General features: G+C 52.2%; 1 protein-coding gene across 1 annotated transcript in view; it reads right to left on the reverse strand.

The window, feature by feature from the left end:
- Positions 1 to 12,664, reverse strand: part of LOC149525220 (uncharacterized) — a 34,867-nt gene extending 22,203 nt beyond the window's left edge. Inside the window, exons 1-5 of the mRNA XM_089775918.1 lie at positions 12,586 to 12,664; positions 8,691 to 8,912; positions 7,911 to 8,205; positions 2,329 to 2,489; positions 1,577 to 1,874 (exon numbers count right to left, since the gene is read on the reverse strand). Coding sequence (XP_089632044.1) covers positions 1,577 to 1,874; positions 2,329 to 2,489; positions 7,911 to 8,205; positions 8,691 to 8,912; positions 12,586 to 12,664 — 1,055 coding nt within the window. The remainder of the gene's footprint in view (positions 1 to 1,576; positions 1,875 to 2,328; positions 2,490 to 7,910; positions 8,206 to 8,690; positions 8,913 to 12,585) is intronic.
- Positions 12,665 to 13,320: the final 656 nt, after the last annotated feature.

Consider the following 13,320-nt stretch of genomic DNA (forward strand, 5'->3'; position numbering starts at 1 on the left):
TCAGGAGCAGGGGAAGAAAAAGAGACTTTGGCCATGTGCTCTCTCTCCGTATATTGTGTCTGAATGGCTCCTGTGACTCATCCACCTCCTCGCCAGGGAGCATGCCCAGACTTCCCTTTATCCAGCAAAGCAGCAGTCTCTGATGACTCATCATCATGTGCTCCAGCCTCAGCCTTGCAATTTCAAACACACACACACACACACACCCCTCTCTTCATTCACTCAGGGGAGAATGCAGTTTAGAGCAAGTTATAAGCAAGGTGGCTGAGCGTTACAAAGATTACAAAGTTGTAGCTTACAGTAAGTTTCTGAACTTATAAAGCAATGTTGCTGAGAGTTACAAAGTTGTAAAGTTTGACAAAGATTGCAGTGTTTAAACCTTAGAACTTACAGTTAGTGTATTTTCAGAAAATGCATGTATAAAATCAAGTAAGCTCAGGCAAAGGCTTTTTTATGCAAGAGGAGAAAGGAAGAAAATGCAAAATCATCTTGATAATGTGGAGAATTGTCTAACTCCCATGTAAAGGAAAGAGATATTAGATCCACTCAGCTCTGAAACATATTCTGGTGCCTTGTGGCAAGTCACTTATGGGATACTGTGGGGTCTCAAATTCTACTATATATACTTCCTTTTTTTAATTAACTCTGCGGAGGGGAAAGACCCCATTAGAACTCCTGGGCTCTATCTCAGCTCAGGGAGGGCAGTGGGTAGCAGGGGTAAATACATCCGAGTTGGATGTAAGAACCTCAGAACTACCAGACTGGGTCAGACCACAGGGCTATCTAGCCTGGTGTCCTATCTGCTGACAGCGGCCAATGCCAAGTACCCCATAGGGAATGTGCACAAGAGGCAATCATTGTGTGATTCATCCCATCACCCTTTCCCAGCCTCTGGCAAACAGAGGAGAGGGACGTGCAGAACATGGTGCTGGATCTCCGGCCACATAGGCTAATAGCCACCAAGGGACCTATTCTCCATGAACTGATCTAGTTCTTTTTTGAACCTTGTTACAGTTTTGGCCTTCACAGTATCCTCTGGCAAAGAGTTCCACAGGTTGACAGTGAAGAAATAGTTTCTTTTATTTCTTTTGCTCAGGGAGTGCCCCGGGAAAGGCAACCTAGGAGAGGTGTGTGGGAGGGAAGAGGATCCAGAGGGAGGGCCTACAAGTGCCAAGTTCCTAAGGGGGAGCTGCTCCCTGCAGAAATCCCTTGCCAGGCAATGGCAGGTTCTCCAGATCACAGAGTAACGCCATGCGGCTCTGGAGAGCAGCTGCCATGGTTTGCGCTCTGGTCTAGGATTCCTTGGTCCAGCCTCAGCATGGGGAAATAGAAAACATGGCCTTTTGGGGTGGCTTCCCCTTTCTGGTTACCTGTATGGGCGGAACGGAGCCCTACTGGGCAGACTTGGGTGGGCCAAATGGGAGGGCCATGCCCCAGCCGGCCCTACCTGCGTTTATGCCCCGCACCACCCGTAAAGCACTCTCAGCCACAGGCAGCTAAGAGGTGAAAATGCCGTACCCTGGCCCCGGCTGGCAATGGGACCCATCTCGCCGCAGACAAGGGGGAAGCAACTCACAGGGGGTTGTTCTTGCCAAAGTTCACCAGGGAGTCTCCCACATGGATCTGGGCCCCTTTCAGTTTCCCCCCGCAGCACTCGTCTTCTCTGTGCTTCACGATCACCACGGAGATGGACTGCCGGCTGCCCAAGTCCACGTTCCACCAGGGCTCCGTTTCGAAATGGGTGTGGCTGCAGGAGCCTTCTTCCCACTTCCCATTGCGTTTCCCATCCACGGCTCTTCCAGCCACGGCTCTTCCAAGCTTATCCACGAATGTGGATGACTGAGTGGCCGGACGTCCCAGCGCCAGGTTCTGAGCTGGAATCAGAGGGTGAGAAGAGGGGAGGTGGGACGTGCCCGTTGCCGGAAAGGGTGGGGCTCTACAAGACCTTTGTCCAACACGGAGCCAGAGCCACCTCCTGGCAGGGACACACAAACCAGGCACCATGACAGAGCCAGATTCTCAGTGGGAGCTAGAGACCTAGGGAATGGGAGTGAGAAAAGGCTGGTGCTGGGGTTTCAGCCCAGAGAGAGCGCCTCTCAGCCCCATACCCAGCAAATGATTTTCCCCAAGGCAGGGATGGGACTCGATGTTCACATGGAGCCTCCTACACCTGCCTCTGCCGGCTACAGCCCACACCCCAGAGAGCAGTGGGAAGGGAAGAGTCTCCCAGGGTTTCTGCTGCCTCACTAGGCAAAGGCTGGTGCAGAAGGGTTTGGAGTGTAACATGAAAGGGAACAGGTTTCCAGTCACATTGTGCCGGCTTCTTACCCCCTGGTGGTGGGACACAGCCCTGAGATAGAACCTCGACCTCACACAGGGTCAGATACTCCTCCCTGCCCGGGATGACGATGGTGACGTAGCGGCCCTCCAGCCTGTTGCAGCAGATGGTGCTGAGGGATCCGGAAGCGATATCATTAATGGTCCCGCAGCTAAAGGAAAGAGCAGAAGCCAAGAAGACAAAAGAAGATGAGGGTGTTCAAATGGCAGCACCTGCTGAAATTCACTGCACAGCGCTTCATAGAATCATAGAATCATAGAATAATAGGACTGGAAGGGACCTCGAGAGGTCATCGAGTCCAGCCCCCCGCCCTCAAGGCAGGACCACGCTCCGTCTACACCATCCCTGACAGATGTCTATCTAAACTGTTCTTAAATATCTCCAGAGAGGGAGATTCCACCACCTCCCTTGGCAACTTATTCCAATATTTGACCACCCTGACAGTTAGGAATTTTTTCCTAATGTCCAATCTAAACCTCCCCTGCTGCACTTTAAGCCCATTACTCCTTGTCCTGTCCTCAGAAACCAAGAGGAACAAGTTTTCTCCTTCCTCCTTGTGACACCCTTTTAGATATTTGAAAACCGCTATCATGTCCCCCCTTAATCTTCTTTTTTCCAAACTAAACAAGCCCAGTTCATGAAGCCTGGCTTCATAGGTCATGTTCTCTAGACCTTTAATCATTCTTGTCGCTCTTCTCTGTACCCTTTCCAATTTCTCCACATCTTTCTTGAAATGTGGCGCCCAGAACTGGACACAGTACTCCAGCTGAGGCCTAACTAGTGCAGAGTAGAGCGGCAGAATGACTTCACGAGTTTTGCTTACAACACACCTGTTGATACAACCTAGAATCATATTTGCTTTTTTTGCAACAGCATCACACTGTTGACTCATATTCAACTTGTGGTCCACTATGACCCCTAGATCCCTTTCCGCCATGCTCCTTCCTAGACAGTCGCTTCCCATCTTGTATGTATGGAACTGATTGTTCCTTCCTAAGTGGAGCACTTTGCATTTCTCTTTATTAAACCTCATCCTGTTTACCTCTGACCATTTCTCTAACTTGCTAAGGTCATTTTGAATTATGTCCCTATCCTCCAAAGAAGTTGCAACCCCACCCAGTTTGGTATCATCTGCAAACTTAATAAGCGTACTCTCTATCCCAATATCTACATCATTGATGAAGATATTGAACAGTACGGGTCCCAAAACAGACCCTTGAGGAACTCCACTTGTTATCCCTTTCCAGCAGGATTTAGAACCGTTAACAACAACTCTCTGACTACGGTTATCCAGCCAATTATGCACCCACCTTATCGGGGCCCTATCTAAGTTATATTTGCCTAGTTTATCAATAAGAATATCAAGCGAGACTGTATCAAATGCCTTACTAAAGTCTAGGTATATGACATCCACCGCTTCTCCCTTATCCACAAGGCTTGTTATCTTATCAAAGAAAGCTATCAGATTAGTTTGGCATGACTTGTTCTTCACAAACCCATGGTGGCTATTCCCTATCACTTTATTACCTTCCAAGTGTTTGCATATGATTTCCTTAATTACCTGCTCCATTATCTTCCCTGGGACAGACGTTAAACTGACCGGTCTGTAGTTTCCTGGGTTGTTCTTATTCCCCTTTTTATAGATGGGCACAATATTTGCCCTTTTCCAGTCTCTTTTCATGAACTAGCTGAGCCAGTCTCAGGACTATTCATGCTTGTGCAGAGACTCACGAAGGAGGGTGCGGTCCCAGATCACGGGACAAGGGCAAACCTGGGCCCTGTCTTTGCAGTTCCTCTTTGTTCCCTGTTTCCAGATTGTGGACCAATGAGCCCAACTTCAGTTCCTCATAAGACACTGAAATAATCAAACAGTCTGAGAGCAGTGGGAGGAGACTACAGTGATATGTCCTGACTGATGTGGATTTGCAAACAACAGCTCATGCCATGCCGATTTAATGTTCTTCTATAACAGACTAATCAACCTAATGGATGAGGGAGGGGAGCATTTTAGGAAGGCTTTTGACAGAATCCCTAGCGACACACTTGTCATAAGCAAACTAGGGAAAGGCCTTCGAGATCAGGTGGGTGCACAAGTGTTTGAAAACAAAAAACAAAAAACACGCTGAGAATAGTTGGGTACTGTTCTATATTTTCATTCATGACTTTGACATTGGCACACAGAGTACAGTTATAAAATGTACAGGTGAAACCAAGCTGGCAGGGGTTGTAAGAACATTGGAAGTAAGGATGAAAATGCAAAATCATCTTGATAATGTGGAGAATTCACCTGAAAACTAGAAGGAGAAATTCAATAAAGGAAAGTGCTGTTCCCAGGAAGTAAAATTTCTAACTCCATGTAAGATTTCAGAGGGGTAGCTGAGTTAGTCTGCAACAGGAAAAATTTAAAAAACAACAAATAGTCTAGTAGCACCTTAAAGACTAACAAAACATGTAGATGGTATCATGAGCTTTTGTGGGCACAACCCACTTCTTCAGATAACTAGAGTATTAGAAGTCATTCTTCCACTCTACTCTGTGCTGGTTAGGCCTCAGTTGGAGTATTGTGTCCAGTTCTGGGCACCGCATTACAAGAAGGATGTGGAGAAATTGGAGAAGGTTCAGAGAAGAGCAACAAGAATGATTAAAGGTCTAGAGAACATGACCTATGAAGGAAGGCTGAAAGAATTGGGTTTGTTTATTTTGGAAAAGAGACGATTGAGGGGGGACATGAGAGCTGTTTTCAGGTATTTAAAAGGGTGTCATAAGGAGGAGGGAGAAAACTTGTTCATCCTGTTCTCTGAGGATAGAACAAGAAGCAATGGGCTTAAACTGCAGCAAGGGAGGTTTAGGTTGGACATTAGGAAAAAGTTCCTAACTGTCAGGGTGGTCAAATACTGAAATAAATTGCCCAGGGAGGTTGTGGAATCTCCAACTCTGGAGATATTTAAGAGCAGGTTAGATAAATGTCTATCAGGGATGGTGTAGACGGAGCTTGGTCCTGCCATGAGGGCAGGGGACTGGACACGATGACCTCTCGAGGTCCCTTCCAGTCCTATTATTCTATGATTTAAGTCCAGATCCAAGAATAAAGGAAGGGAATAGGGCTGGGGGGACGGAGAGGGGAAAGCGAGGGAGAAGGGGGGAAAAAAAGAGAAAAAAGGAGTGGAGGAAAGAAGCTAGTGAGTAGATGGTTCAAATAGTTGCAAGAGGCTGAGAAGAACAATTAGCACCTCCATTGTTAGGCTGGTTAGTTAAGTCCGTAGGATGTGGAAGGTCGTGTGCCAGCCAGACCATATCCTGGTTCATGCCACTTGCAGAAGAATTAAACTTGTGAACGAAGTTAAGTTCCAACCCTTCTGTGTGTATTTGGCTTGTGGAATTGGCCTAAAACAACACAGTGACTTGGAGATCCATTAATGAGTGCCCAGGCAGGTGAAAGTGTTCTCCGACAGGTTTTTGTGTATTGCCTTTTTGGAGATCTGATTTGTGTCCATTAATTCTTCCCCATAGAGAGTCCAGCCAGCTGAGGAAGTGAGCAGTGCCCACGAGAGCTCCTGATCCCGTTGGCATGTTTTGTTAGTCTTTAAGGTGCTACACTAGACTATTGGTTGGTTTTAAAGTTTTTCCCATATAAGGGAAAGACAAACATTAGACCATTCTTACCCATCCTGGCTAAGAGCACCTGGCATTGACCACAAGAGGCAACAATTGAGTGATTCACCCCCTCACCCTTTCCCGGTCTCTGGGACACAGCAGTGAGGGCCGTGCAGAACATGGTGCTGGATCTCTGGCCACATGGGCTAACAGACATTGAGGCACCTATTCTCCATGAACATATTTAGTTCTTTTCTAAACTCTGCTATAGCTCTGGACTTCAGAGTGTCCTCTGGCAAGGAGTTCCACAGGTTGACTCTGAAGAGAAATACTTTCTTTTGCTTCTTTTGTTTCAGGGGCACCCCAGGAAAGGCAAGGTGTCCGGGAGGGGAAGACGCTCCAAAAGGGGGAGCTACAAGTGCCAAGTCCCTAAGGGGGAGCTGCTCCCAGCAGAAATCCCTCCCCAGACAGTGGCAGGTGCTCCCGATCACACAGTAACAACATGCGGCTCTGGAGAGCAGATGCCATGCTTTGCACTCTGGTCTAGGGCTACTTGGTCCTGTCTCAGCATGGGGGGGATGGAAAGGATGGCCCTTGCCTTGCCTTTCTGTGCATCTCTGTGGGGGGAATGGATACTACCTGCCCTAGCAGTCCCCATTGAGACAGGAACTACCTGGGTTCACATTTCTATCAGCAAGGGCTGTTTCCCCTTATAGCTAATTACTAAGCAACATGATGAATTCCCCTGCTCCTGGAACCCTTAAGTCAAGGCCGGGACATCTATCTAGACACACTGGAGCTCACAGAGATTGCGGGCTCAGCACAGAATCACTGCGTGAGGGTCCCTGGCCCGTGTCACACGGCAGCTCACACCAGGGGCTGGGGAAGGTCCCTCCAGGCCTCAGGAGTCTCTGGAGCCAGGAACATCAGTTCCCGGGAGCTCGGGTGCGAGGATTCAGGAGAACGGCGGTGAGGGCAGAGACAGAACACACAGGGGCTGCAGAGCGACGGCTCCACCCTGCACGGCCCAGCAGGGGGCGCTGTGCTCAGTGCCATGCAATTCCCTTCCCGCCCAGAGCTCAGATCACCACTGCCAGGGCGCAGCTAGGAGGGGAAATCTGGGCGGGGCCTGACCTTCAGGTGGGGGGGCCATGCTGGGAGGCGCGGGAAGGGGACAGGAGAGAGGAGGGCGGCTCCCTCCCTGGTTCCAGTTGCCCCTGGAGGGGAGGGGCAGGAGGATGAGGGGGACTAGAACAGTGTTGGGGGCGGGGACGAGCATCCCCACACAGTCTGGTGTGACCATGCCCACGCTGCACCCCCATGTGGGCCTCAGCTCCCCGTCCCTTCCCACTGTTTGTGGCCCAGGCTGGGGCTGGTGCGACCAGACGACCTGCCACATGGGACTTGGGCAGGCTGGGGCTGGTGTCTGCTCAGGATTCCTGGACTGGAGGCGCTGAGGCCGCTGGGGCGGGCAGACGAGGTCGGGATGCTCTGGGTTGTCGTGGCGGAGGGAGAGGGATGTGACCGTAGCGGGAAGGGGAGGAGCCTGGAACTAGCCTCCTGATAGTCAGTTCACCTGCTGCCCATGAGGAGCAGGGGCAGAAAGTCTTGGGGTGGAGGGGGTAACATGTCTAGAGAAAGGGGCGAAACGGGGCAGGAAGCAGCAGGTCAGGAAAGGAAGGTATCAGGCAGGGGTGGAGTCAAAGGGGGGGATGAGCCGTAGAGTGGAAGGGGCGTCATGCACTTGCCCCCCCTCACTTGCGCTACAGTTTAGTTTTGGGGTGTGTTTGTAAGCCAAACGGGTGGGGCTGAACCCCACCCAGGCTCACCCATAGCCATGCCCCTGCAAAGCACTCCCAGCCTCAGGCAGCTCGGAGGGGAAGAGGCCGCACCATGGCCCTGGCTGGCTATGAGACCCAAGCTCTGAGCCTGAGCTGGCAGGAGTCATCTCACCGCAGACAAGGGGGAAGCAACTCACAGGGGGTTGTCCTTGCCGTGGTTGGCCAGGGAGTCTCCCACGCGGATCTGGGCCCCCTGCAGCCTCTCCCAACAGCACTCTTCCCTGTTCTTCACGATCACCATGGAGACGGAATGCCGGCGGCCCAAGTCCACGCTCCACCAGGGATCTGTGTCGTACAGGGTGTGGCTGCAGGAGCCTCGATCCCACGCCCCTTCACGGTTTCCATCCACAGCCTTGCTAGCCACGGCTTCTCCAAGGCTGTCCTCGTACGTGGACGACTGAGTGACCGGACGTCGCAGCGCCAAGTTCTGAGCTGGAATCAGAGGGCAAGAAGAGGGGAGCAGAGAGATGCCCGTCACTGGGGGCATAAGAGGGGGAAGTCCCAAAGCCCTCTCCTGCAACGGAGCCAGAGCTGCTTCCTGGCAGTGACACACAAACCGGGCACCATGTGAGAGCCAGGTTCATGCTGGTAGCTGGGACCCTGGGAATAGGAGTGAGGGGAGCAGGACGATGCTGACAGCAGGTTGGTGCCTGGGTCTCATCCCAGAGAGTCTCTGTCAGCCCACCGCATCCCCTCCCTCGCAGGTGATACTCCCCAAGGCAGGGATGGAGCACGATGTTCACATGAAGCCTCCTACACCTGCCCCCGCCAGCTGTAGCCCACGTCCAGGGGAGCAGTGGGAAGGGAAGAGTCTCCCAGGGTTTCTGCTGCTTCACTAGGCAGAGGCTGGTGCAGAAGAGACTGGGGTGTGACATGAAAGGGAACAAGTTTCTATTCCCATTGTGCCAGCTCCTTACCCCATTGTGGTGGGACACAGCCCTGAGATAGAACCTCGACCTCACACAGGGAGAGATACTCCGCCCTGCCCGGGATGACGATGGTCACATAGCGGCCCTCCAGCCCGTTGCAGCAGATGGTGCTGAGGGATCCGGGTCTGGTGTCATTAATGGTCCCGCAGCTAAAGAAAAGAGCAGAAGCCAAAGAGATAAAACAAGGTAGGTGTGTTAAACCCACAGTGCCTGGTGAGATTCACCCGACAGAACCTAAGGAACTGGCTGAGCCAATCTCAGAACTATTCATGTTTTTATAGAGAACTCATAAAGGTCTGGTGAGGTCTGAGAAGACGAGAGAAGGGCAAACCTTTCACCTATCTTTGAAAATGCGGAACAAAAAGGACGTGACGCATTCTGAACCAACCAGCTCAACTTCGATGCTTCAGAAGATACTGGAACAAAATAATTGAACAGTCTGAAAGCACCTGAAGAATAATAAAGTAATGCGTCATAGCTAATATGGATCTGTGAGGAACAAATCATGCCCTACCTACCTAATTACTACTATCAGATGGGTGCACGACTGTTTATAGAGGGATGATAGGAGTTACTATAGAGAACTTTCTGGGTGTCTGGCTGGTGAGTCTTGCCCACATGCTCAGGGTTTAGCTGATCGCCATATTTGGGGTCGGGAAGGAATTTTCCTCCAGGGTAGATTGGAAGAGGCCCTGGAGGTTTTTCGCCTTCCTCTGTAGCATGGGGCACAGATCACAGCTGGAGGATTCTCTGCATCTTGGGGTCTTCAAAGTATTTGAAGGCTTCAATATCTGAGATCTAGGTGAGAGGATTATTCCAGGAGGGGTGGGTGAGATTTTGTGGCCTGCACTGTGCAAGGGGTCAGACTAGATGATCATAATGGTCCCTTCTGACCTTGAAGTCTATGAGTCTGAGACACTATGCATGCGGAGTACTAATCAACCAGCATTCAGTAACTAAGGGTATGTCTAAACAGTAGTGTTATTTCAAAATAACTTGGTATGTGTCTACACAGCAGGCAGTTATTTCAAAACAATGTCAAAATACTGTCAAGCTGAAGGACCCATTATTCTTCCTCCTGTAACCCTCATTGTACTAGGAGTAAGGGAAGTCGGTGGAAGAGTGCTCTATTTCGAAATAAGTGCTTTGTAGATGCTCCCAATTGTGAAATAAGCTATTTTGAAATAAGCTACACACTTGACGTAGCTGAATTTGTGTAGCTTATTTCAAGTTAAGCTCTTATTTCAAGTTAAGCAGACGTACCCTAAAGGGGTTAAATCCAGAACAGTGGGTATCCAGGAAGTGTTGGCAGGGAGGCAGGAGAACCAATGGGCAGAAAGTGTAAGATCTAAACTGAAAGCAGGCATGCGCCTGCTGCAGTTCTGTGTGTGGTTTTAGAGGAAAAAAGCTGGGTAAAAACTAAGTAAACCTTGGGAGATGTACATGGAATGCCGAGCAATATTCCTGTCTACAAGGGATGGAACTAGGGAACAAGAAATGTGAGTAGATAGGGAATGTGCAGTGAGACAAGATAAGGTTTTTTTTCATTATTTTTGGTTTTTGAACTCTGCTGAGCCCATGTCTCCCTTCCCCGCCCCCACTGTACACTGTTAACTGACCCTAAATCCCAGAGAAGCAATTGTCTGTGCTCTGATCTGTTTTCTCAGTTGCTTTTAACGCCTAGCAACCAAGTCTGCTTTCCCAAATACATCTTCTTTGGTTTGTTAATGAAATCACCTGTTTGAAGACTATGATCTGATTCCTGTGTCCTACAAAGCAGGATGCACATGCCTGAGACGTCAGTTATTTGAAATTACGCTTTGGCTGTGTCTAAACTGCTTTTGCGGAAAAACTTGCCAGCTGTCTACACTGGCCGCTTGAATTTCCACAAGAACACTGACTTCCTACTGTCTGAAATCAGTGCTTCTTGCGGAAATACTATGCTGCTCCCGTTCGGGCAAAAGCCCTGGCTACATTCTGGGCCAGGTCCCCTTTTCTCTCTGCCTGCTCTGTTTGCAGCCAATCTTCCCCACCACCCACCTGGCTGCAGGAGCTGCTGGGAGTGTGGGAGTGGATAGGGGGGCCTTTGCTGCTCTCACCCTGGTGGGGGAGATGGGACCCCCCCCTTCCAACTTTTTGGGGACTGCCTGACCCCTTTCTTCACTGCTGCAGGCCTGGACTTCACCCTTCCTGCAACTGCCATGCCCTCTGGAGTGGAGGAGGTAAGGGGGCTGCTTTACAGCAGCTCCTGGGGGTCTTCCTTCCCCTCCACAAGTTTGTGGGGGGAGGGGGAGTGTTTGTGAGGGGCCTCCTGCCATCTGGGCCCTGAGGTGGCAGCTGGTACAACTTTTGTGGGGTGCTGGGGCTGGGGGGGGGCTCCCTCTGCCCCCCCCCCCCCCGTCTCCCCTGCATCTCTGTTGCTGCTCCCTCCCTGTTGCTGCAGGGGCCATCTCCATCCTTGGCCCCCCTGCTTGCCTCCCCGCCCCTCCCTTGCTCTGGTGGGTCCTGCAGCAGGTGCAGTAAGCCTGCCACTCAGGCGCCTGTGGGCACACTAGTTTCCTTCCCCCCCCCCAGCAGTGTCTTGCTGCCCCCCCTGCTTTCTTGAGCAGGCTCCTCCTCACAGCCTGCATTCCCCTCTCCTCTTTTCGTGGGCCCATGCCCCCCTTTTGTCATCTTGTTTGGCACCTGAGCCTCCCACTCTCCTTTAGTTACCCTCCCCCCACACACCGTTTCACTTCCCACATGCCTTTCAATAATTGACCCTCTCACATTCCCAGTGCAGCCGGAGGAGCCGCTCTTACCTTCCCGTGCTGGGAGCTGTACCCCTTGTTCCTTTACCTCCCCCCCTCCTCCTTTGTGCATTGCTGCCCTCTCACCCCACTTCCAGCCTAGCGGGGGGAGTGGTGAGCCTTCCTCTCTCTCCCCCTTCCCCCTCTCCCCTCTCCCTTGCTCTACCCCCTGGCACTATTGGTCTCTCCTAATTGTCTGTTCCTGTCTCCCCCCGCCCCTCCATCCATGAACATAATGGAGGGGCAGTCGTGTGATGTCCCTGCCACCCCTGGCCCACCCTCCCTCACTGCCTCTATGAACCCTGATCCCTCTGAGGCTGCCGGGCCACCCGCTCATGCAGCAGAGGTGGTGGACATGGACGGGGATTCCGGGACCCCGACCGCTCCTGCCACGGTACCTTCTGCCACCAGTGTCACCACTAAGAAAGCCTCCCTGAAGGGCAGGAAGGGCCAGGGGACCAAGAAAGGCTGGAACTCCACCCGGAAGGCAAAACCCCCTGCTGCGGCCTTGGCCCCTAAGGTAGGCCCTGTCCGAGTCCCGTCTCTGACCCCGCCACCCTCTCCTCCACAGGCCCAGCCTTGCCGCTTTGGGTGGTGGCAGCAACGGCGCCCGCACGCTTATCTGGGCCTTGCAGAGCCCGAGTGGGATTGACGACGGTCACAGTTGGAGGAGGGGCGACCCCAGTGCCCTCCCAGGCATCGAGGGTCCCAAGTGCATCTCCGAGCCGGGCCAAAGGGCAGTCCCTTTGGACATGCCCCGTCGCCCGACAGAGAAAACACTGGGCCTCCCCCAAGGTGTAATGTACCCGGTACTGGGCCCCTTGATAGGGCACCAGAAATGACCCTTCGAGGGCTCCTCCACCAGGCCCCGCTGGCAGGAGTTGGATTTGCACCTGCCGGCGGAAGGAAAGAACGTGGCGGAGGGTAGGGTCCTTGCAGCCCAAAGGAAGGGGACTAAGGACTGACAAGGGCCTCCCCAGGGTGGAGAGGAAAGGTAATAGGGCGGCATTGGGGAGGAACGGAGGGCAAAACCGCCCGTACTCCCAGGTCCTCCAAAGGCTCGAGGGGAATGTGGATTCCCTGCACCGCCAAACCCTTCTCCACCGCTTCCTGGGCAGCGGCCTCCGACGCCAGGAAGAATACCACCTTCCCGAACATCTTGGAGGCCACCATCACGGCTGTGAGCCCCACCACGTGTGCCAACGCCCGCACGTAGGTCTCCACATGGGGCGAGGCTGACACCAGGAGGCAACGGACCCCGTGCCTCCTGGTCAGGGTGGGGAAGGGGCTGTGGCCGCCGGGGATGGAATTCCAGTAAGCGGCTTCGGTGGATAGGGAGGCAGCAGGTGCAGGGGTGGCAGCCACCTGGGCATATGCTCTGGGGGCTGGGACACCGTCGTCCCCAGAACTGGTGGAAGGAACAGGGGGACAGGAAAGAGGGGAAGCCACGGCAACCCTCACACCTGTCCCTGTTTTTCCTTTTATTTGTCCCAAGTAATTACTTGGTTTCCTGGGCTCAGTGGACCCTCCCCATAGGCTGGGCGGAGGTCCTTTAAATGTGGACTCCAATAGGCACCCCTGCTCTGTCGCACTATCTACTCACATTTCTTGTTTTCAGGTTCCGTCCTTAGTAGACATGAAAATGGCTGGACATTCCATGTCCATCTCCCAAAGTTTACTTAATCTTTCTCTAGCTTTGTAGCACTTCACAGTCCTACAACTTAGAGCTGAGTGGTCCTGGAGGCCAAGTGGATGGGCTGTACCCTACACAGGTCCAGCTGTGGCTATGCCCCTGCACCATTGACAGAGCACTCAAAGCCTCAGGCAGC

Source organism: Pelodiscus sinensis, chromosome 2, assembly GCF_052426305.1.
Source record: "Pelodiscus sinensis isolate ZL-2025 chromosome 2, ASM5242630v1, whole genome shotgun sequence".
Lineage (NCBI taxonomy): Eukaryota > Metazoa > Chordata > Testudines > Trionychidae > Pelodiscus > Pelodiscus sinensis.